General features: G+C 44.8%; 1 protein-coding gene, 1 long non-coding RNA gene and 1 pseudogene across 2 annotated transcripts in view; 1 reads left to right on the plus strand and 2 right to left on the minus strand.

Moving 5' to 3' along the window:
- The window catches only part of RASGRF1 (Ras protein specific guanine nucleotide releasing factor 1), a 120182-nt gene extending 105106 nt beyond the window's left edge, over window positions 1–15076 (plus strand). The window contains 2 exon segments of the mRNA XM_037833258.1: window positions 86–154; window positions 13757–15076. Of these exon segments, the coding sequence (XP_037689186.1) occupies window positions 86–154; window positions 13757–13849 (162 nt within the window). The 3' untranslated portion in view covers window positions 13850–15076.
- Window positions 3036–25866, minus strand: LOC119531705. The gene is made up of 3 exons (XR_005216392.1): window positions 25772–25866; window positions 8225–8498; window positions 3036–3288 (listed from the first exon to the last, which is right to left on the minus strand). It is a non-coding gene; the product is annotated as an uncharacterized LOC119531705 (long non-coding RNA).
- Window positions 18869–22953, minus strand: LOC119531704 (annotated as a pseudogene).
- Window positions 25867–27565: the final 1699 nt, after the last annotated feature.

Below are 27565 nucleotides of genomic sequence, written 5' to 3' on the forward strand. Positions count from 1 at the left end.
CTGTGCATGCACTTTCTGCTCTGCAAAGTGGAGGACAGCACTAAGAGAGTAAACTGTTTTCTAAAAGTCTCCCACTTTCCCACAGATATCCCACATTATCCGAGAGATTCGCCAGTTTCAACAAACTGCCTACAAAATAGAGCACCAAGCAAAGGTAAGCTGGCAGTGTTTTCAGTCACTTTTGCTTTTTCACAATTGCTCTGTCTCCCCTGCCTTCCTGAGTTTTCCCCTCCACAGCCAACCACTTTCCCTTTCTGAATTCTCTTGGTCCCAGCTCAGATGCCCCCTCTTTAAAGAAGCCCTCCCTATTTCCTGCCCCAGGATTAGAGGTGAGTTCTCCCTCCTTCACACGTGGTTTATGCTAATCTTAAAACTCCTGTCTGATTTTACCTGCCATAATGGTTGATTTTAAAATTGTGTCAGATCTCCCCAAAGGCAAAGGAGAACTCCTGGAGAACACAGGTTATAACATCGTTTTTGAAAGGTAATACATTCACAAGGTACAAAATTCACAGATATAAAGGACACACAGCAAAACATCTCCCATCCAAAGGCAACTATGTCACCAATTTCTTGAGTCTATGCAAGCATAAGCACACTTTTTCTGCTATAGCATAGCATGCTGTACACTGCCCGGCATCATTCTGTTTCCCCGTAACAATATATCATGGAGAACATTGCTGATTGCGACTCAGCAGCCTCCTCATTCTTTCTTACGGCTGCAGAGAGACCCATTTATTTAGCCAATCCTCTATATGGACATTGAGGTTCAGTCTCTTGCTGCTGCAAACAAAGCCCCAAAGAAACACCTGTGCATCTGGGAAACAGGTGGAGCATACCTTGGGAGCCTAAATCCCTCGGCTTGCCCTGGTCTCAGGCAGAGAGAAGCTTGTGCCAGAGGAAGGAGCATTTGACTCCTGGAGGAGTTATCCTGTTTAGGGGTAGGGCACAAAAGACTGGCTTGCACGAGGCAGGGGACATCTGAGAAGCACCAAGACCCCCAAGTGACATCAGACAGGGCTGGATCAGATGGGATCAATGGGCTCCCAGAAAGACCAAGGAAGGAGGTTACATAATCAGATTTGCCTTTTTAAAAGATGGCTGTGCTAGCTCTCATTTCATTATTCAAACCCTATGCTGTTAGCACCATTTTACAGATAAAATAACAAATTTGCTTACCCACACCCTTTTGCTCCCAGTCCTAAGACCTTTTTTCTTTGCCCAGAGAGCTATTTGCTTGCCATTCAATATCTTAACCTTCTAGTGTGCAGTTCACCAAAATATCCAGCTCCACACCCCGAAGCATACCAGCAAATCAAAATTTTTACCATTTTTCCCTTTGCTTTGTGATAGATTTGTCCTTTAAGAATCTACCTGTTATCTGCCATCTTCTATGAACTCATCTGTTTTACAGCTGATAGCCAGATTAGAGAAGGAAAATCTGTGGGTTAACTAATTGGGCCACTTTTGTGATGCTCTTCATTCATTCTCTCATTCAACAAATATTTACTGAGCACCTATAACGTGCCAGGTTCTGTATTAAATGCTGGGGCACAGCAGTGAACAAAACAGATAAACTGCTTCTGGTCCTCATGAGCTTGCATTCTAGAGGAAGACAGATGAACGAAGAAGGAAAATATATAATCTGGTAGATGGTTATTATAACCATGGAGGGAAACAGAACTCTTACACTGTCTAAATAGATTCGGTCATTGAAAGGACTATGTAAGCTTTTTTTCTCTCCCTTTTCTCTTGGGTTTTCACTTCCTCCCCTTTCCCAAATGCCAGGGTGAATGGGATGGCCAATTGGACCAGAGCACAGGTTCCCTTCCACTTTTCAGGTAACACTGGTCGGAGGACGCCCTTCCGCAGTACCACCAAAGGTCTGCTCGTGGTATGGTTAGACTGGAAAACTGCCAGGACTATCCTCAGTCACATCCCACACTGGGGTACACGAGGCCATGGTTCCGAGATCCTGGAGCCCCTCTCCCCATCTAGAGAGACAGGCAGAGTGGTTTCCTGGACTAGGATGAGGAGCTAGCCTGGCTTTGGTGTTTCCTCTCCTGACTGGAGGAAAAAGGGAGGACAACATACTGCAATTTTCACCAGGAGCAGTATTCTGGAAAAGGAGCACCACACACTTGCACTCCTTCTCATGCTTTTTCATACCCAAGGGAAAGGGCACGATCTGAGCAGTGGGTCGGCCTGTGGCACAAGCATAGCAGTTACTTTTGTCTAGGCTCTGGGCTGTATATTTAACCCATTCTACCCAGGCATTTGCACCCCCATATCCTGTTTCTATTTCTATTGTTTGCTTTAAGTTTTCTGCTTTAATTATTTTAATTACCTTGCCCCATTAAGTATTACTGAAGGGCTAACTGGAGAGAACGTTGTTAATGACAAGTTTAATAGAGGGGAAAGGACCCGGAGATGGAATCTCCCCAGAGGATCTCTACCAGTAACTACTACCCCTATGCCATATACCCCATCAACTCCTCCACTGGTACTGGATCATTTATTAGCTCTTATTACCGCTGGGTTGCATTGACGATTCCTGCAATTTGGTGGGGTATTATTCCCTTTATAAAAGGTTATTTTATCCTTTAATTTTCAGTGGGTTGGGCGAATCCAATTCCTAGGCAAGGGGAGACTTAGCTGAAAACATTCCTTACTGGCTTCGGGCATAGATATTTATCCTTTCCACTCAGCCACTGCTGGTACTCCAAATTTCCACAGTTCACTACCTGACGTGTGTCAAACTGCACTGTTTGAAACTCTAAGCCCTCGGTTATATTTATTACTAGTTGGACAGGACTCATTGCATTCTGAACTGGGAACATTATAGCTAGCATAATTATCCCCATTCCTAGTCTGAGCTTTAAGCTGCCTATTCTTCAGTTTTTTTAAAGCACCTGACCAAGTGGTGTGGAGACACAGGGTTTGACCCACCCCCCCCCCCCCAGCTTTTCCGATATTCCCTCCCAGCCATTGTCTTTTTAGAGTGACCCTTAAGGGATCTGAGGTTGGAGTTATTTTTCAAGATTTGGGCAGAGTTGCTGGGTATTTATCATCCGGTTCAGACACCGGTCCCTTTACTCAGGGGTAGTGAGTCCAGCTTTTCTCTGCCATCCAGACTGCTGTTTCAGTGTTAACAAAACTTGATGAGGTCCCTCCCAGGCTGGTTGAAGTCTGGACTCCTTCCACAACTTGATCAGCACCCAGCTTCCAGGTTGGTGTTGATGGACAGCAAATTCAAGAGGCAGAGTTTGGGCCAGCAAACCACGATGCCTGAGAGATGATAGAGTAGAAGACAAAGCCAGTACATAATTTTTAAGGAAGAGATCCTTCGAATCTAGGGAAGGGAGATCTCTAGTTTTCCCTGGAAAAGGCAAGCCAAAGAGCATTTCATAGGGGGAGATTCCTAGTTCTTTTCTAGGGGCGGTTCTAATTCTTAGCAGAGCGATGGGTAGACACTTAGTCCATGGTAATTTGGTCTCTAAAGACCAGCTTAGAAAGATTTTTCTTAAAGGTTTGATTCATTCTTTCCACCCTTCCTGAGGATGGCAGATTCCAGGGTGTGTGGAAATCCCATGCAATACCCAAGCTTTGCATAACATTTTGCAATAAACAGGAGGTAAAGTGGCTGCCGTTGTCGGAATCAGTATTCTCTACTAACCCACAGCGGGGAATGATTTGTTCAAGGATAATTTTGCAAGTTCCCGCTGCTGTGGCCGAGGCGAGAAGATATGCCTCCACCCACCCTGTCAGATGGTCTACAAGAACCAGAACATATTTTAGCTGCCCCACGGGGGGCATCTCAGTGTAATCAACTTGAACACTTTGAAATGGTCTGAGGCCTGGTTCCCTTCACCCATGTACCTGTTTCCTTAGGACTTTCCTGTTAACCCTTTGGCAAATAATACATCATTCACATATTTGTTTAGCTACAGTATAAAGGCCCACACATTCAAAATGCTTAAGAACTAGATTACACGTAGCCTGTACTCCCCAACGACTCCTCTGGTGTAAAACTGCTAAGACCTCCCTCATTATTTGCTTGTTTAACATTTGTCTGCCATCTGGGAGGAGACATTTTCCCTGATTATCTAGGCTTGCTCCCAACTGCTCCAGTTCCTTTACTTCTTTCTTGGAGAATATAGGGACCCCAGACTCTTTGGGGATGGAGGGTAACAGAACTATTAACTTTAGAGAGGGACAGAGGGAGGCTTCCTTAGCTTTTTCATCTGCTAACCTATTGCCTTTTGCCTTAAAAGAATAACATTTTTCATGTCCGTTTATTTGCACCACTGATAACTCTCTAGGTCAGAGTAGGTTGGCTAACACTTGTTTCACCAATTTCCTGTGGACCAATTCTTTCCCTTTGCTGTTAATTAATCTCCTTTCTTTCCAGATCTTTCCAAAGGTGTGGACTACCCCAAAGGCATACTTAGAGTCAGTATAGATTGTACCATCCTTTCCCTCTAACAATCTGAGGGCTTGATTCAGTGCATACAGCTTGCAAGTTTGAGCTGACCACTCATTGGGCAATCGGCTAGCGTCCCTTACTGCACAAGTTAGCCCATCTACAATTGCATAACCATTGTGTCTTTTTCCCTTAAGAACCCTAGAGCACCCATCTATGAATAATTTTTCCCCCGAACGCAAGGGAAGATCCCCTAAGTCGGGCTGAACTCGAGTTTGATATTCAATTAAATCTAAACAGTCATGTTCAGGGGTTCCTGCCTGATCAGGCCCTTTCCAAAGGAAGGAGGCAGGGTTTAAGCTATGATCTGTGGTTAAAACCAAGTTATCTTTTTTCCTTAGGATCGCCTCATACTTCAAGATTCGAGAATCAGTCAGCCATCTCCCTGCCCTTTGAGATAAAATTGTTCTGACTTGATGAGGGGTGCTGACCACTAATGCCCCTCCAGAGGTTAATTTTCTACTTTCTTCCACCAGGAGCACAGTTGCTGCAACAGCTTGAACACACTCAGGCTATTTTCTAGAGACAGGGTCTAAAATTTTGGAAAGAAAGGCTGCAGGTCTTTTTTGACCTCCCCAAGTTTGGATCAGTACCCCTAAGGCTGTTCCTTTACTCACTGAGACATACAGGTGGAAAGGTTTTTCGAGGGAGGGGAAGGCTGCAACAGGAGCCTGCACCAGTGCTCTTTTGAGCACTTTGAAGGCCCTTCTCTCTCCCTCCTTCCATTTTAATTTATCAGGCTCCTCCTCCAACAGTTTTTGGTATAGCCCCTTAGCTTGGAATGCATAAGAGTTTATCCATAATCTACAGTACCCCACCAATTTCAGAAATTTCCTTAATTCCCTTTTTGTCCAGGGGAGGGGTAGGTTAATTATAGCCTGAATTCTTTCTGGGTTAATTTTTTTTTTCCCTCACTGATGAGATGGCCTAAGTACCGAGCTTCTTTTCTACAAACTGTAGTTTACTTTTTGACACCCTCAGGCCTTGATCTACCAGAAAGTTTAATAGGTTTTTAGTAGCTTGAGCCAATACCTGCCTTTCCTTACTTGATATCAACAAATCATTTACATACTGTAAAAGGGTGATTTCCAACAGGATTGAAAATCTTTTTAGGACTTTTTCTAACTCCTGACCAAAGAGGTTGGGGGATTCCACGAAGCCCTGGGGTAGGACCGTCCACCGGTCTTGCTGCCCCCGCCCAGTGAAGGGATTCTCCCACTTGAAGGCAAACAGGTCTCTACTCTCTGGGTCAAGGGGACAGGCCCAAAAGCCATCTTTCAGATCTATTACACTCAACCATTTATGATGGTAGGGGACCTTACTGAGGGGAGTGTAAGGGTTAGGAACCCCAGGATGTCGGACCTGAACAATTTGATTAATGGCCCTTAGGTCCTGCACCATCCTCCAACTACCATTCAATTTCTGGACAGGCAGAATAGGAGTATTGAAAGGGGACACACAGGTCTCCAAGAGTCCATCTCGAAGGAGACCTTCGATGATGGGTTGAAGTCCTTGTCTTCCCCTTAGCAGAATGGGATATTGCCTCTGGCAAACAACTTCCCCTTCCTTCTTTAATTTGATTTTAATAGGGGGTACTGCAGCCCCCCTCTATTTCCTTCCTTTACCCATACTTTCCCTTTTATATCCCTTTTATCTTTTTCGGTGAGTAAGGCCAAAACAACTTCTAACCGCCCATCTCTCACTTCCAAATCCAGCCCCATGGGTATTATTAGGTTTTCTCCCAGCAAATTACTCCTGGCTTCTGGGATATACAACAAGGGGGTCACAATTTGGTTGTCCTCCTAACAAATATTAGTCGGCTTAAGGATGAAAACTTTAAATCTCTCCCCTTTTACCCCCGAAACTGCAAGAGAACTACCAGAAAGTTCGATCCCCTTTGGGAGATGATTTACAGAAGATCGAGCTGCCCCGGTGTCCACCAAAAATGTAATTTCTTCTTGATATGGGCTCACCTTTAGATTTACTAGAGGCTCCCTGTGGGCTCTCGGGATAAGGAGCCTCTGACTCCCCTAATCCTCAAAATTCATTAGGGGTACCACCCGACCTTCTTTTTTTAAACTTGGGCACTCCCAAGTTTAAAATGAAATGACCAGGTTTCCCACAGTGATAGCACCCTGCAAAGTTCTGGGCCCTTCTCCCTTCTTTCCAACTGGCTCCAACTGCTTCTCTCTCTCGCCTCTGTTTACCTCCTCCCTGCCTTGTCCCTAATCTTTCCTTGACTATGTGATTAACTGTACTTATCATGACCTTAGCTTTTTGCTTTTGCTTTTCCTCCTGCCTTCTTACAAACACTTTTTGTGTCTCTCTCAATAACTCCTCCAATGGCTTATCCAGCCATCCGTCCATTTTCTGGATCTTTTTTTGAATATCAGGCCAAGATCCCTTTACACAGCTGACCTTTAGCATTCCCTGGGCCACAGGATCATCAGGGTCCATCCCTGAGTACTTCCTCACCTGGTCCCTCAACCTTTGCAGGTAGGGTGAAGGAGCCTTATCTTTTTCCTGATTTACCTCAAAAGCCTTAATTAAGTTCTGAGATTTGGGTACAGCCAATTTAATTCCCAGTAAAACTAGTTCTCTAAGAACTTCCATGTGTGTTCCAGCCCCCTGATCATTATTATCCCAATTGGGGTCCACATTGGGGAACTTCTGCTCTGCTGCCATCACCCCTTGTCCAGGCGGGTGCTGCCTCTCCCATTCTCTCATAGCCCCCCTCCTCACCATTCCCCTTTCCTCTCCTGTAAAGAGGATGTTTAGTATGGACATAAGTTCAGACCAGGTGCATAAACTGGGGCCTGAGAATTGATCTAATTGTTCAACTAGCCTTGCTGCATCTTCCATTAATGATTTAATTTCCCTCTTCAAGTTCCTTACTTCTGTACTCATCAATGGGACATATACATAACCAATTTATTCTGATCCAATAGGTACTCTCTGAGAGGGTACAGAGATTTAGCAGGTTTATATACTCTTACCCTCCTCTCCTCAGAAGCCTCCAGAAACAGAAACCTCCGGATATTTTTCTTACATTGTTCCAATTCTTTTCTTAACTGTTGGTGAGGTGAAACCAATGAAGCAGTAGCCACCAATTGGCTCTCCGACTGCCCCTCTGATTGCCTAGGCACGTGGCCTGATTCCATTGAATCTTTAAGGTTTAACTGTTCCTGCCCCAGTGGGGGAGGGGAAACATAAGGCGGGGGAAAGCTTAACAAAGGATCCCAGGTTTTAGTTTCTAAAGATCCAGTCTCTGAATCTGGGTTCTTAACTTTCATGGGATAAAAACTGGTTTCTTTTCCCTGCAGCCAGTACATGGGATAGTCAGATTCCTCCTTGGAAAAAGGTTTCTTTTTATTAACATAATGCATGAGGTCAGCACAAAGCCATTCCTCATCTGGCCTATATTTTGGCCAGAATACATCGGGTGCCAAAATGCTTTCTCTTGTCCAAACATAACAACAATATTGAATCATTTTCCTTTTATCCTTTCCCTTGGTCCAATCACTTTCAGCCCAATGTTTTAACATCCTCCCCAATGGACTATCCAGAGGAATGTTCCCCAGGGGACCCTACAGGTACCCCCTTCCCTTTGTCCCCTGGCCAGCCGACTGCCTCTATTCCCCATTCTGAGTCTTGTCTGGGCGTCTTTCCCTCAGGATCAGCCTCAGACTCAGCAGAATGTCCCCACCACCAAGGTAATACTTAACAGTTCTTTTTCCTTACCTTGGTCTGTGCACAGAGTTACCTGGTGGCTGCAAGTCACGTTGTTCTTTCCCCTTTTCTTGTCCACAATCAGCAGACTTAAGCACCTGATCGCAGGTCTCACCAGCAGTCAGAAGCAGCAGGCCCCCAACGACAGAGTCCGAGACCGCTCAAACGGCGGGGCGCGCCTTCCCTTCTTCCGTCCCAGGGGTCCTCCTCAATGCTTCGGATCCCGGATGAGCCCCCAAGAATTATGAGAAACAAGCACTATTCCTAAAAAGGAATAAACACTCACCTGATTGTGGAGAAGAAAAGAATTAATTCACGATCTTGCAAGAACGGGCGCCCAACCAAATGTTGGGGGTTGGCGCACAAAAAAAAATAGACCCAGCAGTATTTATTCCCTAGGCCTAACCGCAAGTCCCTCCCCTGTTTCTCCAGTGGCTGGATACTCCAGAGGTTACATTCTATTCGACAAGCCTAACTAGCCCACCCAACTTTGAAACATGCAGCCCACCCAAATTGGAAACATTTGAAAAAAAAGTCTCCTGCGCAAACTTGGAACATTTGAAACAAGTCTCCACCGACCTTTCCTTTGTTCTTTAACTGCAGAGCCAGTCTGAGCTAGTTTGGTAACAATTTATGAAGCTATTTTAGGAACCTCTACCTCCCCCCGCCCCCCCCATCTCCACCTTGCAAGGACAGTGGGCGGATAAACAGGAGGACAGGCCACTGATTATAGCTTGGTTTCTTGACCCACTGCCATTCCCCTGAGCTGCCCCCACCCTGTGTGAAAGCTAAACTTAATCTAATTCTCACAAAGGAGCCAGGGTGTCCTGGGATTTGGGGTGATGGATAAAGGGCATAATGAGACACAACATCTCCTATATAGTATCCTGGTCTGTACTCAGCAGTGTGCTGATAAATGTTAAACGCTCTGGGGGAAGGAATGTGTGTGTTTGGGGCAGGGAGTGCTGATTGTAGCGTTTGCTGAATTCCGTGGTGTAAATACCCCCAGCAGGGCTGATTTCAAGCCACCAATCAGAGTAGGGAAGGGATGCTGAGGACTGGCTCTCGCAAGCTGGTATGAGCCAGCTCCAGCATGCCACTGGCTGTACTCTTGAAAAATATCAACATCATGAAAGACAAAACATGCAGAGGGCACTGCTCTCAGTTAAAGAAGGCTAGAGGATATGACATTTAAATGCAATGTGTGAATGTGGATTAGATTCTTGATTTTTTTTTAAAAAGCTATAAAGGTTCTTTGGGGGGCAGTTAAAGAAACTTGAATATCATACATTTATTAGATAGTATTGTTGTATCAATGTCCAATATCTTGGATGTAATGATGTTGTGGTTATATAGGAGAATTTCCCTGATTTTAGGAGATGCATACTGAACTATTTAGGGGGCAAGTGCATTGCCATTTACTTTCAAATGGTTCAGAAAAAAAAAAGGATACACATATATGCTGTTTCTGTAGATTTTACATTTTTTAAAATAAAATGTTGGTAGGAAAATAGACTTAACAGAGATAAATACCAGAAGAAATATATAAAATAGGACTGTCCACTAGAAATATAATATAAGCTACATATGTAATTTTAAATATTTTAGTGGCCACAATAAAAAAAAAGATGAAATTAACTATACTAATGTATCTTATTTAACACAATATATCCAAAATAGTTTCATTTCAAAACATAACTGATACTGATCTAAAGCTGGGGGGCAGTGGGGGGAGGGGTGTTCTCTGCTCATGGTGCTCAAATGACCAATTCGTGAGACACCGGGGTTTCAAAGAGAGTTTATTGCTAAGCACGAAGCAGGAGATCAGATGGCCTATTGGCCTAAAAATCTGTCTCCCCAAACTGCAGTAACTGTGATAGTTTTATAGTATCAAAAGATAGGCAGGCTTTAGGATAATGAGTACAATAGCTTGAGATGATAAAGTTAGAGATGATCAAATTACTGAGCAAGCACAGACTGATTACATGCTTGGGCACATAACATATGTAATGAAATGGTGGCCTTAATTTGATGATGGGCATGATTTTTAGTACTATAATGAGGTATAGGTCACTTTTAGGTTGAAGTTTAAGGTACTATACATCAAACAGGCCCGTTTTGGTTAGATCCAGCTTTGTCTAGCAAGATAGTTCAGTAATTGAGGTGGATTACTTCTGGGCTGACTCATGTTCTTTCATTAATAAACATTAGGGACTGTCTTTTGTGATCATAAGACTCTAAAGTTGGAAAACAGAATTAGGGGATACAGATGGGGCCAGTTACAAGGTTTTTACAATCACAAGATAAAGGTTGTATAGTTATACAATCATTGTCAGAGGTAGAGGCAGCTGGGTTACAGTTCAGTAATTTCAGGTATTTCCCTCTGGCTATTCTAGTATACTAGAAAGTAAAAAGAAATAGCAATATAATGATTCAGTAATCACAATCATTTGTTAATTCTTAACTTCTTGGTTGCATAACCAATATAAAAACTATTTTGATTTTTTTTTTTGCATACTAAATTTTCAAAAATCCAGTGTATATTTTATACTCACTGCACACCTCCATTCAGACTAGCCACCTTTCAAGTTTTGGTAGCAATATTGGCTGGTGGCTTCTGTACTGGACAGGGAGGCTCTCAGAGAACTAGCAATTGTTTTCTCTACTGAGCTAGGCTGCAGGTTGGGAAGGGACAAGGCAGGGGACTGCTGTTTTTCTTTATGAACCTTTTAATTCTATTTCACTTTTTAAACTACATAAAAATATTACTCTAAAATAATATAGAAGTTAATTTTAAAATAAAAAGAACTTAAATTGTAATTAAAAAGAAAAAGAAAGGTCCTGCTGATCTGGTGGGGAGTGTGGCGGGACCATTGGAAGGATAAACACAGTGATTTAAATAACCAGACCAAACATTGAATCCACCAGCTTAAAACCACTAATTGAACTGGGGCTGTCCTGCTAGGTGAGAGGCCACATTTCATGATAGCTCCCTCAGCCAATTCACAGCAGCAAACTAGAGATTCGTCAGCATCTCCCAATTTCCTCCCTCTGCAATATCTCACTTTCTATCCACAACTGCTACATCCTCTCCCACAAGAGCCCATGAGCTTCTCTTGTTCTAACAGAAAAGCACTGGGTTCAAATCCTGCCATAGCCACTCACCAGCTGTGGTACCTTCTGCAAATCACTTACCTGCTTCACCTGTAAAATAAGATTCTCATTCCAACTTGGGCTAGGTTGTTTCTGATGATTAAATATGACAACCTTTGTAGAAGTACTTTTTAAAAGTATTACTATCTGATGCGATGAACTAGGGGCCCTCAGACATGTTTGAGAGACAATAGGTTTCTTGTCTCACTGAAGGGGTAACTGGCTGAGCGAAATGATTTTGAGGGTCTGGTGTAGGACTCAGATGAGGCTGAAAAGGTGATCACTGGCATTTGGAGAGCCAGGGCAGCTGCTGTGGGGCAGGCACATGGGGGAAAGAGCAGAGGTGTTTAAAGTCAGTGGTTCTCAAATTTAATTGTGCATCAGAATTGAGTTCATCAAAAAGAGTAGATTTTATCATATAATTTTTTTTTAAGTAAAATAAAGGTCGTTACTGACAAGTACTGATAGTGTTTGAGATTGGCAAAGATCCTTTTGAAAGAAATATTTTTAAATGTAGGAAGAAATTCAGTTATCCTACTCCTAGGAATTTATGCTAAAAAAAAGTTGAGGAAAAATTCTGTATTCATGAAGATATTCATTGCAGCAAGAATGTCTTCTGAAAAGATTCTACACATCTAACAATAGGAGAAGAGTTCCGAAAAATGTTATACAGCAAAATGGTGTTCTGTTACAGCTACAAAATATTACAACATTGAAGATTATGTTGTGGAAACATGGAAAGTTTTCATAATAGTATAAATGAAAGCATTCCAAATGTTATCCATTCCGTGGTCGTAACTATATAAAATAGATCTAAGTTCAAGAACTGGAAGATCACATCTAAAAATACAAATGGTTATGTTAGAGTAGTAGGATTTAGGGCTTTTTTTTTCCCTCCAAAAATGTATTTAATGTTGTCACATCATCTCTTCTATAATAAAAAATATTAAGACTCAGCAGCGTTTTGGTGGCTGTATTTGTTGTTTTGGGGACATTGCCTTGATGACTTCTAGCCTGGGAGCCGCAGAGTTGCCATGTAGACCAGACAGAGACTTTGTCCGGGGGGCATTGTGGTCACATCCCTCTCGGAATGTCTCGAAAGTCACCTGCCCCCTTCTTCTTATACTTTCCTTCAAACTCTGATGCAATACAGATACGTATCACTGCTCTTTGGACTTCTTTCATTACCAACTTTGTAGTGGCGGTATTTGCAACCATCTCCCACTTAAGTAAACTTCTTAGGGAAATTGATCTTGGACATACTCATTACAGAAGGAACTGACAAGGGGACATGCCAGGACACTGATTCCCAGAGGATTGGACGGGTAGCAAGACTTTGTGCTCTAGGAAGGGTTGTTCACATGAATCTATTAGCCAGGTATAAAAGACTGGTTTATTTCATATGGTAGATAAAATTGCTGTATCTTTATTGGTGTGTATGGGTTAAACTAGACTGTGATATCTTCCCAGAGATGCTGGATATGGGCCATTAATCATTTATGTACAAGTGTTAATCAGCATACTTGACAGCAGATTCCTGCCATTACAGAAGCAGAGAGAGTCAATTAGCCAAGACCCCAAGCAGCTATCAGAAGAGTCTCAACCATGTAATGAGAAACATAATTTTTTTTTTCCTTTCTGCTCTGGCTTTCTTTGGGAAAATGCACCCTCAGTTCCGCACAACCACAAATAACTGAGCCTGGAAAGACTTTTGGAGCTGAGGGCTGCTTGTGAGATGCCCTCATTGCACGTTTAACTCACAGGAATTCAGCAAAGCCCAACTTGGGAGCAGGAGGGGATGGGGAAGCAGGAGGAAAAAAACTAATTTAAGTCACAAGGTGAATCTTCCTGACCTTCCACTCTAAGAATTTGCCCCAGAGTGAGCCAAAGGGATGGGGGGTGGGAAGGAAGTTCTCGCCTCACCCAGCCTCAGTTCCCACTTGCCTCTCTTGGGGCAAACATCTCACAATACTACATAATCCTGATATTTAAATATATTTTCCCCAAAATATTATTATGAAACTCTTCAAACATATAGAAACACGGAAAGAATTATGAAAACACCCACCACCTCAATTCTACAGTTGACATTTTAGACATTTTTTAAAGAAATGGCCCAAAACACTTCATCTAGTACTCGGCCAAAGAAATAGCAGTCAAGGGTAATTTTGACTAAATGTGATTTTAATATTAAGACAAACATTAAGATGCTATTAAATAATAACATTAAGACAAAACAACTGCTTAACTCGGTGATTTTGCCTTATGTCCCAACCTGACCCCACGCGCAGAAGGGTAACTGGTTCCCACAGGACATCCGTTTTCCACACTTATTGTGATTTGGAGGTCCCACAACCCTGTCATTCCTTTCTCTCTTTTTCCTCTTTTCAGGTAACCCAGTATTTACTGGATCAATCTTTTGTAATGGACGAAGAAAGCCTCTACGAGTCTTCTCTCCGAATAGAACCAAAACTCCCGACCTGACGCTGTGGCAGCTTCGACGCAGCCACTCCGTGTACACTCGCTATATGATATTGTACATATTTGTTTGGTTTCTCTGGATTTCCTTCTTGAGTCTGTGCTTCTCCAAGAACACAAATCCACTCTTGTTCTTAGATTCCTGTAGAACTGGAATATGAATTTCTGCACTGTTTAAGACGTCACCCATCCGTTCCACCCTCTCTCCTGCAGTGCCTGTTTCTTTTCAACGACTGTACTCTTAGTCTGTGCTTCCTAGACACCTCAGTCTTCTCAGAAGGGAAAGCAGCCCCTGTGCAGACATGGATCTTAGGCACCAACCCTGCTTCGTCCTTCCCCAGCCCGGGCCCCTGGGTCGAGTCGGCCACTCAGCGTCCTGCCAGCATGTTCCATGTAGCGTTAGAACTGGGTGGGGGGGTGGGGCGGGAAGGGCAACCATACCCCAGAGTCCAGTCATTGACGAATCTTGCCGCTGATGGTGATGCCAATTTCCAAAGCAGCTTTTTCAGCCAAAATCGCAGGTCTCAAAACTCTCCCATCTCCCGGTAACCTGGAGGCAGGGAGTCCTCTCTGCTGAGAGCCATGCCCATCGGCACCAATGCCGCGGGCTCGTCCAGCTACCTTGTCACTCCCTGCTCTAGGAATAACATCAGATAGCATGAATAGCAGTCTCAATAAAACTGGACGAGGCCCTGGGACTTCCCGAGGGAAACAGAGTCAAACACACAGTCACAAGGACTGTTGCCAACCGCTGCCCAGCATTCACTGGAAGACGGGGACACAAAAATGTCACTTTTACTCTTTTAGCCGCCTAACAGTCACCACAAGCTTATGTTGAGATGCTCTGAATCTGTATACCTTGTGATAATTAGTACCACACTGTAGAATTAGAAAATCAATAACCAAGTGTTTTTATTGCATATACTGTAGTCCTGTCTAAATGCCTTCTAGCAGGAATATAGTACTGTAGTGCTTATTCTGTGAATATTAACATGTATTTTTTACATTGTACAGTATAGAAAACACAGGTTAACTCTCAAGTGGCAGGCATGCTCCACTTACGACAGACAGACAACTTTTGCTGTAAGCAATACCTAGTGGTATGAGAATTCTATTTCAAGTCCTAAAATGTTTCATCTTACAGCTTGTTTGGAAAAAGAAATTTCCATTTTTGTAAAAATACATGTTTCCTGATTACCTCTTGCTAATAAATCTATTCTATCTCAGGGTGAATGGGGAGTTTCGATGTGCTTCATTCCTTCACTTGAGGAATAGTTGCCAAGCCAAGCCCTGGGCTGGGACCACAGATCCAGAGGTGACAAGGACACGAATCCCTGCTTTTTGGGACCTCGCAGACTGGTGAGGGGGCCTGTTCCAATCATCTGTTGCTCCAGGAACAAACCACTCCAGAATTTAGTGTTTTGAAAGAATATTGTTTATCTTTCACAGTTTTATGGGTTGACAGGGCCCGGCTGGCAGTTCTTGTTTGGGGTCTCTCGTGATGTCATCACACAGCACCTGGGTCCATAACCATTGGGAGGCTCTTCTGAACAGAGTATCCAAGATGGCGCTCTCCCGTGTCTGGTCGGCTGGGAGCTACGCGGGGACTGTGGACGGGAGCGCCCACACATGGCCTTTCCCTGTGGCTTGGACTTCTCACAATATGGTGGCTGGGTTCCAAGAGAATCAGACCAAAGCTGCAAGGCTTCTTATGACCGAGCCTCAGACATCCAAGAACATCACCCCCACAACACTCTATTGGGCAAACAAGTCACCAAGACCAGTTCCATCATACAGGGGAGGGGAATGAGGCTCCCCAGAGAATGAGAACAGGAGCAAAGAATTTGCAGCCATCTTTAAGTTGCTAGAGAGACACACCATGATCATGTGAGACAAGCTGTCACAGGGTGGTACAGAAAGGCCTGTGTGGTGGAGTAACGGGGGCGGGGGGGTGTGTCTGGGAAAAGCTCCACAGATGGGGAAGGGCATGCCAGACAGAGGGACCAGACATGCAAAGGCCCCGGGAATGCTGATGTGCCATTTTGGTGCAAAGGATTGGAGATAGGGTGGAGAAAGTCAAGCCAGAAGGAAAGGATTCCTAAGAGGAGAGGGCAGCCCCAGGAGCAGGGCCAGCTGAGGCTGAGGAGATGCTGCGTGGCTGCAGAGATGGCCACCACCCACAGTCTCCAGGGATGGCAGAGGAGGACGGGCAGAAACACACAGGCAGGAAGAGTCTGAGTGCTGCCTCCCAGAGAAGGCATCTAGGTGCCCACTGGGGCCCTTGGGTGGGAGTCCCAACCCCCAGTCCACAGGAGCTGCCTCCTCACAACTACCCACAAAAGGTACACCCAGAGCACATGATGCCAGCTTGAAGGCGTGACCCACTGTCAAGCTTCCCTGTGACCTGCAGCCAGGTGGCTCTTTAACGGCTTTACAGTTTCCTCTGGCTGTTATTCTCCCAGCTGCAACCTTGTGCTGTGCACCCCCCATCCCAAAAGGGACAACAGAATAGACAAAGGAGGAGTGTTCCGGTTTTTTAATGCTGCCATGATGCAAAATACCAGAAATGGATTGGCTTTTATAAAGGGGGTTTATTTGGTTACACATTTACAGTCTTAAGGCCATAAAGTGTCCAAGGTAATGCATCAACAATCAGGTACCTTCACTGGAGGATGGCCAGTGGTGTCCGGAAAACTTTTCTCTGTTAGCTGGGAAGGCATGTGACTAGCATCTACTCTGGAGTTCTGGTATCAAAATGCCTTTCTCCCATAATGTTCCCCTCTAGGTATCTGCTTGCTCCTGGGTTGCATTCTCCAAAATGTCTGCAAGCTGCAGCTTCTCCAAAATGTCATTCTCAGTTGCTTCAAGTTCCTTCTGTCTGTGAACTCTTTTATAGGACTCCAGTGATTTAATGAGACCCACCCTGAATGGGTGGGGTAACACCTCCATGGAAATTATCCAATCAAAGGTCTCACCCCAAATTGATTGTGTCGTATCTCCTTGGAAACAAAGGATTCCAACCCAATCAACACTAATACATCTACCCCCACAAGATTGCATCAAACAACATGGCTTTTTCTGGGGGACATAATATAGCCAAACTGACACAGAGGGTTCTGCAGTGAGAGGGCCTGGTTCCAATTGCAGGCTGCACCACACACCTGCCAAATGAGCATGGCCAAGACACTTAACCTGGCTGAGCCTCAGTTTCCTCATCTGAACAATGGGGATGAAAATAGTACCTCATCATAGAGTAGAATTTAATTAGCTAATACATGCAGAGTGCTTAGCTCAGGATAGTCAGTAATGTTAAGGGGGGAGAGGGTAAATTGAGGTGCAAATGGGGTAATGTGGGGAAAGGTGCTTTGTTAAGCAGAGACACTTCAACCATGACTCATTCTGGGGCCAGAAGTCATGCAGGGGCTCCTCAGATCAGCCTCATCCCTCTCCCCAGGGCAAGGCCCAGAGGTCAAGGCATTTGCTGAGCTAGCTGCTCCCTCCCCTGCTCTCCATCCTCTTTGTTTCTGGGGCGGGGGGGTGGGGGGGTGTGGGGGGGGTGGCTAAAGGCAGCACCCAGTGCCCTTGGCCTTCCCACCTCAGAGTGGCCCAGACTGCTGCCAGGACTTAGGATGGAGACCCTGTGCCCCTTCCTCACTGTGAGCAGACCCGAAGGAGATGGCTGCACCACAGACTGGAACTCAGTGTATTTCTCCATCTCTTCAAAATAGGAAGACAGGGTGGTGCAGCAGTTAAACGCTCTAGAGCAGTAGCTCTCTGCAGGGGACGATTTTGCCCCCCAGGGGACATTTGGCAATGTCTGGAGACATTTTGGGCTGTCACAGTCAGGGGTGTGGGAGTACTAATGGCATCTCATGGGTAGAAGGCAGGGAAGCTGCTAAACATCCTACAGTGCACAGGACAGCCCCCCACAGCAAAGGACTAACCAGCCCAAAATGTCAGGAGTGCCTGAACTAGAGCTAGGGTGCCCCGGTTCAAATCCCAGCTTCGCTACTTACTAGCTGCCTGAACTTGGCCAGTTACCTAACCACTCTATGCCTCGGTTTCCCCATCTGTAAAACGGGAACAATAATGCCTACCTCACAAGGTTGTGGTGAGAATTAAATGAGCTACATAGGAGGTGATTAGCACACTGCACGTGCTTGGTAATCATTAGCTGTTCTTACTTTGTATCTGGCCCCATTTCGGGCACTGTGAACAAAGCAAACAAGGTCTCCGCCCTCACAAAGCATGCATTCTAGTGGTGGGTGGGGGTGGATAATTTTTTTGAAATTACCTAACTCAGGGTGATAAGTACCAAGAGGACAATCGAGCAGGGTGGATGTTGCAGAAATTGACTGGGGCATCTGACCCCAAACCCTGAGGCCCGTCATTAAAGAAATAGTGAGATTGTCATTCCTCTGAATGCAGATGGGAGGTGATCTGGTTTGGTGTGACTCATCTCCAAACCACCCAACTCCGGTTTAAATTTCTGGAGTTGAGAAACTCATTAATAAAGATAAATAATATTTTAATGCACTATATTAAAAAATTAAAATTCATGTAAAAAAAATCCATGAGGAACCAAATGTCAAAATTTTAAATCAAAGGCAGGGTCAAGATTACTGATTTTTCCTTTGCCTCAGGCACTAACAGGGCTCTCAGGGCACCGGGCTGCTTGCCCCTTTGGTAAGTGGAGTCTTAAATGTCTCTAATTCCAGAAAGAAAGTAGCAGTGCTCCAGGTTTCAGGCTATTGCTTGGTGAAAGAGGGGTTGGGTTTGATTGGCTTCTGGCTTGTTTGTGTTCATATCTGGGTGGTTGGGTTTTAAGGGGTCTTTTGGCCCCAACTCCGTGAATGAGTTTTAAAGTCCAGCACCCAAAGGGAAGATTGCACCTGGTCCATTAGCATCCTTTGGTGTCACTAGGTCACCCCGATGGCCGATGGTGTCGCTCGTTGGCATCTGGCTGCCCTCCCCAGCTTCTAGCTCTCACTCCTTGTTGAATGATGACCAGAGTCTCTTTCCTAACAGTCACCCAGTGCAGGTCTCACTGGCTGCCTAGGCACAAGCACATAATGAGGCAGGTTGTTATTGTCACAGGCCTGTGAAGGCACCACCCAACCTCCAAGCATTTATTAACCTCCTGCCGCATGCATACCAAGATAACAAGAATCCAACCGTGACTCTGACCTCCTAGAGCTCATCACCCAGCAGAAGACAGGGAACAACTCCCACATTCCTAGCTCCAACCCAGCCCTCTCTCCAGGCTCCAGACCCTGACAGTCAACTACCTAGAGTTCATCCCAGTTGGATGCCCTACAGCCACCTCCAACCCAATGGACCAGACTGACCTCATCGTCTTCCCCACCTCACCTGGGCCTTCTTCAGCACCAGTGGTGCAAACCAGAAACCCAGAGGTGCCCCCTGACTCCTGCCCTTCTCTCACTTCCAACTTCCAGAGAGTCAGTCACAGGGTCCAGAAAATGTTCACTGCCTAATTATCTGTCTGACTAGGCTACAGCTCCTCATCTTCTCTGCCATCAACCTAGACCAGCAGTTCCCAAACTTTTTTGCCTCTAGAACTCCTCTCACTCTTGAAATTTGAGGAACCCAAAGGGCTTTTGTTTATGTGGCTGTCATCCATCAATGTTAATGTATTACCGATTATTATATTCAAAACTAAAACTGGGGGAAATTTTTAAATAACTATTTATTAATTCATTAAAAATAATAATTGACCCATTACATGTTGACATAAATAAACTATTTTTAATGAAAACTAAAATTTCAAAAACAAAAATAATTTAATGAGAAGAATGCATCACTTTACATATTTGAAAATCTCTTTCTTTTTTTGAATATCAAATCAACTTTTAATATAATCAGATTAAGGGGCTATTAAAATTATAAAATAGGTCCAGGCGGCTATGAAAATAATAAGAACAAAGACCATTTTACAATGCTGAAATATTTATTTTACAATTAGAGAATATTTTTTAAATATCTGTGATTCTTTAATCATTATTCTATTTTTTAAAATGAAGTAAAAATTTTAATAATTTTTAAAGTAAACTAGATAGTCAAAAAAAAAAAAAAAGGGTGGGGGGATACCCACCATTATGGATCACTGTTAAAATGCTAGGAAATGGCAGAAGTTATTAAAAATTCTATTATTTAATTTTCACAATACTCCATCAGGTAAGTTTCATTATATTATTTTACAAATGAGAAAGTGAATCCCATAGAATTTAGTTTACTTCATAAAGGCTAGTATGTGGCAACATCAGAATTAGGATGAAATCTAACTGTGATATATATCTGCCTGTTAATCAAAGAAGAGCTGGAGTAACCTTGACAGTGGTACCTGGGGCCTGAAAAATGAGACTTCAGTAGAGTCTTCTATATTTCCCCTGAAGGTAGAAACCTGTTCTATGGGACAGCTTATATTTTTCAGTAAAAAGCAGAACAAATATATTAAGTCAAGACACTTAGGGGCTTTACATTTAATGGTATTGAGTTTCTCACAGTTAACAGTTTTTATCCCAAAATGATTCTAAGAAACCAGGCACAATATTTAAGTATTTTATTCTAGGTTACACCACTAGCATGTGGAGAGGAAGGGCTTGAACTCACACTCTGAACACAAAACCTACAGTCTTGGTATATACTGTTTATATTATTTTCTCCCTAACTCCTTAGTAAATATGGGCATCCTGGGTAAACTCACACACCCCTAAGGACTCGTTTCTTAGCAAAAGTCTCCTATATAAGATCTTGGATAACACCCAAGGTTGTTGAAAAGCTTCGCCTCAACCTCTCAGGCCAGTGGCAGAGAGAATGTCGAGTAGTGTTGGCCGAGGTGTTATCCCAGTTCTAGTCTTTGATTTTTAGGAAGGATCAATCAGTTTTCCTTGAAAATATGGAAAATGATGAATGAGGCTTCTCTCTTAATTCTAGCGAGATTTGGAAGAATAAGACATGAGGCAAATTGTACATCCTATTGATGACTGAAGGACTTTCAGAAAGAAAGAAGGGAGAGAACGAGGAAAAGATGGTCAGGTTGGTGCCATGAACTGGGTGCGAGAGATGTTCCCCAGGACAAGGGGCACTACAGAGTGAGCGAGGGTGTAAGAAAGTTCAAGAGCTTGGTGAACACAGGGATACGGGATCTTTACCATTCGCAAGGGGGTTGAAATATGGATAAACAGTGTGAGAAAAGTGACAATTAGAGAATTTATAGATAAGAAACCCATAGTTTGTAACATTGAAAAATGACAGTGTTAGCCTCATGGTCTAGGAAAACCCCAACACAACAGGGAGAAGCAGTCAAGGAGAGGGTCGAGAGCAGGGATTTGAGGAAGAAGAAGTCTCAGAAGCATTACACCCATATTGATTCCGTAAACCTGCAACCCAGCAGCTATATCGAGGCTGATATCTGGAGTAATCATTTCAATGACTTGCACCTTTTTAACACCAAAGTCTGAAAAGGATTTGGTATCTTTTCTACAGTGTACCCCCAGGAACCAGGCAGTTTTCTGGGACACATTTACGTCCCAGTAATGTTCCCCCAATATGATCTAGTGAGAGCCCAGAATATCATAATCATCATCATTGCCCTTCCAAAATGAATTTCTCATTAAATCAAGTACATATCTCACTCATCTCCAATCCTCAGAGATGACAACATCTGAATTAGTCTTGATTGGATTCAGCGTCACGTACACTGTAGGAAAATTAAAGAGCATATGAAGGATATGAAGTCATTTTATTCATGACATTTTGATGAAGATCTTGAGAAGAATTTGAGAGAGAGCTAGAAAGAACTTTGTTCAGGGGTCAGAGGGAGGGAACACTGGAGAAATGTCATGTGTTAGAAGGGGGGACATTAAAGCACGAGGTCTACTAGAGAAGATGAAATTCTGAAAGGTGATCAGAACAGAGTGGCTTGAAGATACTGCGGTTTTTCCTTACCCCAGTAGCATTGAACATCTGTCAGCTCTTGAACACACACAGCACCCCACTCAGATCTGGAGCTCGGAATGCACTCCTTTGTTTTGAAAAGTTATTGGCTTCTTCAGGGTCACACTCTCACTCCTTTTCATGATGCCATTCACATCCTGCAGCATCTCCATTTCTGACCCCTGCAACTGATGCTCAGATCTGAGATGAGCTTTCTCACAAGCTGGCTCTGCTTGACCAGCACATTCTCAGCCTCTGCCAGGTTATCCAGACTTTCCCCTCTTCTGTTTGCAGCTTTTTCAGCTCCTTCTGCTCCTGGCTGTCCAGAATACCTCTCAAAGGATTAAACTCTGCTTGGATACATTGTCTCTCATTCTGTATCTGATTCTCCCAGAGAGCTCTCTCTTCTCTGATGTCTGCTTCCAAATCCTCAGCTTCTGGCTGGTCCTTCCTCAGCCTCTCCAGAACCACCCGGAGCATCTCCTCATATTCCTGGGCAACCTCTTCCAAGAGGAATGTGTGATGACCACAGTGCTCCTGAGACAACTCACAAAGCCAACAAATGACCTTCCATCCTCCTTACAGAAGAGCTGGAGTTTCTCTCCATGATGAGCACAAAGAATTAACTTTGGCTGCTTCCCCCGGCCCAACACCACCTCCCTGTCTTTCCACTATGTTGGTCAGTTGCTGATTAGGCCCCAGGTCCCCAGGCTGGTCGCGGTTTGTCACACAGGACAGCTGCTTTCCCCTTCATGACTGATCTCTGATTGCTTGCTGTTACTGTTACCTATGATGCAGGATTGGCAAGAAGCTGTTGCCACAGTCTATGCTCAGGGGTTCTGTCAAGAGGTCCAGGCAGATGGAACAGCTCACCTCCTCCTGTATGTCCACCAGGATTTTTGAAGCCATAGCAGCTGCTCCCCTGCTCCCACCAGTCCTGATTTCTGAGGCTCTGCTTGCTCATAAATTCCACAGAACATACAGTTTTTTCATCCTGAATTCTCTCATCTCTGTCTCCCACAAACAATCCAGAAGGCAGGCGAGGGGCAGGTGTCACAAATCTCTTTTAACATCTGGCTTAAGAGAAGCAGCTAGACTCCCACACCTGCTTCTACATTCAAACTGTTGCAATGTCACACATCCCGAAGCCTTTAGAAAATTCTTCTGTACACTTATCAGAGAACAAGAGTGAAAAAGGCAAACAGTGCCTTAATATTATTATGCAAATAGTTTTGACCTCATAACCCCCTTTTGAAAACCACTGCCCTAGACCAAGCCACCAGCAGGCCTTGACTGGACTTATGCACTCTTGCCCCAGCCTCTACATCCCCTCTTGGAGATTTATCCCCCCTTCTAGTTCATTTCTCAGCTAGAGCCAAAGTGATCTTTTTCAACCACAAATCTGATCTTATCATTCTCCTTAAAACCCTCTATGGACATCCTATTGCTCTCAGGTTAAAGGTCAAAATCCTCAATATTGTCTCTAAGGTCCTGCACTATCTCTCCTCTGTCTACCTCCTCCCCTCTTGCTTCCTGAGCTCTAGCCACACTGGCCTTCTATTTTCCATCAAATTTCTTCCCATCTGCATCAGACAGGATTCTCTGGAAATACAGAAACAATGGGAGCTTTATGTATTTTAAGGAATTGATTCACACAATTATGGAGGCTGGCAACTGTGAATGTGTAGGGCAGGCTGGCGGGTTGGAAACTCAGCAGGAGTTAATGTTGGGGTCTTGAGGAAGAAGTTCTTCTTCCTCTGGAAACCTCAGTTTTTGCTCTTAAGGCCTTCACCTGATTGAAAGAGGCCCACCCACATTATGGAGGGTAATTTCTTTTTACTTAGAGTAAACTGATTATAGATGCTAATCACACCTACAAAATATCTACACAGCAACATCCATACTAGTGTTTGCCCAAACACCTGGGCACCACAGCCTAGCCAAGCCAACATAAAATTACCCATCACACCATCTCAGTCCTGTGCACATGCCATGCCCTCTTTTTCTGAGGCAATACTTAGCCATCTTTCAGATCTCAACTCAGATTCTGCTTCCCCAGAGAAGACATTCTAGAAACCATCTCTGTTGTACATTCTTCTTCATTACATAATTTGTTACTTAATTGCTGTCCTCCCCACTGAAGTGTAACCTGCACTGGGGCAAAAACATGGCTCTGTTGTTCATCACTGCCCAGCACGAAGCCTGGGATATGGTAAAATCCCATAGTGAATGTTTGTTGAATGAATGACCCAGATCCTTGTTCCTTAAAATATGGCAGCAACATCAGCGTCCCCTGGCAGTTTGTTAGAAATGCAGAATCTCAGTCCTTGCCCCAGGACTCCTGAATCAGACTCTGCATTTAACAACATCCCCAGGTGATTCGTGTGCACGTGACCATTTTAGAAGCTCAGAACTGGAGACTCTATCAAGGCCTCATCGGGCAAATGTCATTCTACCCCAGGATATGGCCACGTCCTGCCTTTCCAGCGGCATGGCCCTCTACTCCCATGTCTGCCAACCAGATCCCACTGTGAACAGCATTCACAATTATGATTAATTCCACCACATGTGGATTGGGATTGAGTGCTTTGGTATGCAGAGTGGTCCCCAAAGATACCCATGCTCTAATCTCTTAACCTGAAAATATGTCACCTTACACGACAAAAGGGACTTTGCAGATGTAATTAAGGTTGTAAAGCTTAACATAGGAGTATCCCAGATTATCTGGGTGGGCCCTATCTAATCACATAAACACTTAAGAGTAAAGAACTTTCTCCAGCTAGAGGTAGAAGAGATGGCTGTAGAAGGAGAAATAAGCCAGCAAGGAAATGGGGACCCCAGTCCTAAAACCAATGGGAACTGAATTCTGCCATCAACCTCAATGAGCTTGGAAGTGGGGTCATCCTCAGAGCATCCAGAAAGGAGCACCGACACCTTGATTTCAACCTTGTGAGACCGGGGCTGGGCCATAAGCCAAGCCCACCTGGATGTCAGGCCTACAGGACTGTGAGATAAGTTTGCGTCGTTTTAAGCCAATAAGTTTGTGATCTTTCATTACAGCAGCCATGCCTGGCTGTTTATATAATCCAACACAGGGGACACCACCATCCCCAGTTTACAGGTAAGGAACCTGCCGCTGACACACAGTAAGCATCCAGCCCACTTTGACCTGGTAAATGTCAGGGTGAGATCTGAGTCAGGGCCTCCTGTCTGCTTCAATCCCCTGCCCTTTCCCACCTCCCTGCCTTTGATGATGCCGTGTCCTCCACCTATGGCCCCATCCTCACTCTCCCTTTTCTGCCTTTTCCAATCCCACCTTCTTCACATGACCTTGTCTCCAGGAAGCCTTTCCTGATTTCCCTCAGAGCCCATCTCAGTTCACCAGGCTCTGTCACCAGACCTGAGATGCCCCCTCCCTCGATTCCACACAGCCGGCAGTCTGACTCAGCTGGCATATCCTGCATCTCCCAGCACCCCACTGACGCAAAATGGGGCCGCAGGAAAGGGGGCTGGTCAGGCAGAGTTTCTCAGACAAACTGCCTCAAACTGGGCATTGAAGGAACAGAACCCCAGGATTTCCAGCAGAGAGAAGAGGAGGGCGAGGGTGTCCAGATAAGGAAGAATCTGAGAGATGGGCTGAGCAGGTATGGGTGAGAAGCCCAAGGGGGCAGGGGACCAGGTAGGTCAAGACAGTGGGGTCACTCAAAGCTGCTGGGGGGCCCTGAGTGGCTGGCCAGGGAGTAAGCCCCTCTCGCGGCACCAGACGGCTAGTTGAAGAGATGGTGCAAGCTTCCCCCTGGCCCTGCCTGATTCCATTTTAATTGTCAACCCCTCACTAGCTTTTATCACAGCATGTGCAATGATGCATGTTTACTGTGCAATTATTTCCCACACTCGGACCAAATGACTCATGGCCCAGAAATTGTCAAAGCCCATTTCACAGTTACAGAAAACAAAATCAGGAATATTCACCTCATGTGGGGCAGCAGCTGGGCAAACTTGCTCAGCCTCTGCAGTCTCTGCTCCTTCAGGTCTGGGGCCTCCCCACAGCCCCAGCTGCTGCTTTCTCTTCCTTTGTTCCTTTCAAGGCGTGAGCCCACCCCCAAACCACATACACACATTTTTGCTTCTCTTAAGAGTCCTCTTAAGGCACTCCTCCTCAGGAGGTGAGTACAGCACTTTCAAACCTCTCTCAGCTGGGACCCCGAAGCCCTTCAAATGTCACCTTCAAGGCCACAGGCCCTTCACCATCTGACTCAGAATAAAGAATACCAACATCTGCTGCTACAGCTGCCATCTACATTGTGCTTGCAGAGCGTCAGGCTCTGTGCTTAAACACTGTCACAGGGACACTTTTACCTCCATCTCACTGACCAAGGCAAGGTTCAGGAACCTTGGGTGATTTTCTAAATATTTAATCACCAACATGGCATGGGCACTGACTGCTCAGAGCTAACACCAAATGGATGCAAACTGGCCAAAAATCAGCCCGCTCTGCAGGAAACCCTCCGAAGAAGCAAAGGTTTAAGCATAATAGCACATGGTGCAGATTATTGATTCAGGAGTTCAGGGAGAGGAAATTTCCATGAAAGAGAGACTTAACTGGGGTGGAATTTGGTTTGGAGGTGGGGAAGGCATGGCTGAGGAGGATGTGGTAGGAGTAAAGGGACAGAGGTGGGGCTGGGCGGAAGATGGGGCAGACTAGCAGGCTGACAAGGAGTGCAGGGTTGATGGACAACAGCAAGCAGGATAGGGTCATATCACAGAGGGTCTTAAATGCCAGACAAAGGAGTGTAGGCTGTTAGAATCTGTGAACAACAGGAGACTGAAGGAGCCCTGGGAAATAACTGGGCTCCCACTCTGTGAACTCCTGCCTCACACAGATGCGAGAGTGAGACCAATTCATCTAGGCTAAGGTCCCACAGCAGAGGGTGTAGGGGTTTGCAGAAAAGTCCAGAAGAAGGTGTTTCATCATAGGGCCAGAACTAGGGTAAGAGGAATGAGGCATTCATCTCAGGCACAAAATTTAAGGGGGTGCCAAAAAAACTCAGGAATCAAGATAATTGGTATTTTTATGCACTATTTTAAAAATCAAATATTAATGCAAAAAATCCACGATGAACAAAATTATCAAATATTTAAATAAAAAACTGACCCTGCACTTATACAGTTTGGCCGTATTCCACTCACCCTAATCCCAGCCATGGGATGGATCAGCAGCTTCTGGACTTTCCCGCAAGCCTCCATAATTGACACAGGGCAGGCGGGTCTGAATCTCCTCACCCAACGTAGCTCGGTGATTGCAGTGTAAGGTTCACTGTTTCGATTGTTTATCTCACACCCAGACCCTTATAGATGGACTTCCTCCTTTGTTCAGATTTGCAAAATAGAAAAAAATGGCCCTGCAACTGCCAGTGTAACTTTCCCAGCAGGAAGACTAAAACGTCTGTTATGAAAAGGGGGGAAAAAAAATACTCCTCACACAGATGTGTCTAGTTCCTCCAGTTTAAGTTCATCCAAGGCACAGGAGCAGCCAGGAGTGTGGTTAATCGGGACAGGGAGTGAGATGGGAGCTCTGGGGTGGACACAAGTCGGGACATCGGGGTTCTGGGGGAGGAGTGGGCAGGCTGGGAGATGCGCGATGCGGGGTGGGGCAGGTAGGGACAGGAACGACCCGGCCGCGCTCTACCCCCGCGCCACCCGGGACAGACGGGACGGCCCAACATGCCCTTTCTGGCAGAGGAGAAAGGGGAGTGATGCTGCAAG

Source organism: Choloepus didactylus, chromosome 4, assembly GCF_015220235.1.
Source record: "Choloepus didactylus isolate mChoDid1 chromosome 4, mChoDid1.pri, whole genome shotgun sequence".
Taxonomy (NCBI): domain Eukaryota; kingdom Metazoa; phylum Chordata; class Mammalia; order Pilosa; family Megalonychidae; genus Choloepus; species Choloepus didactylus.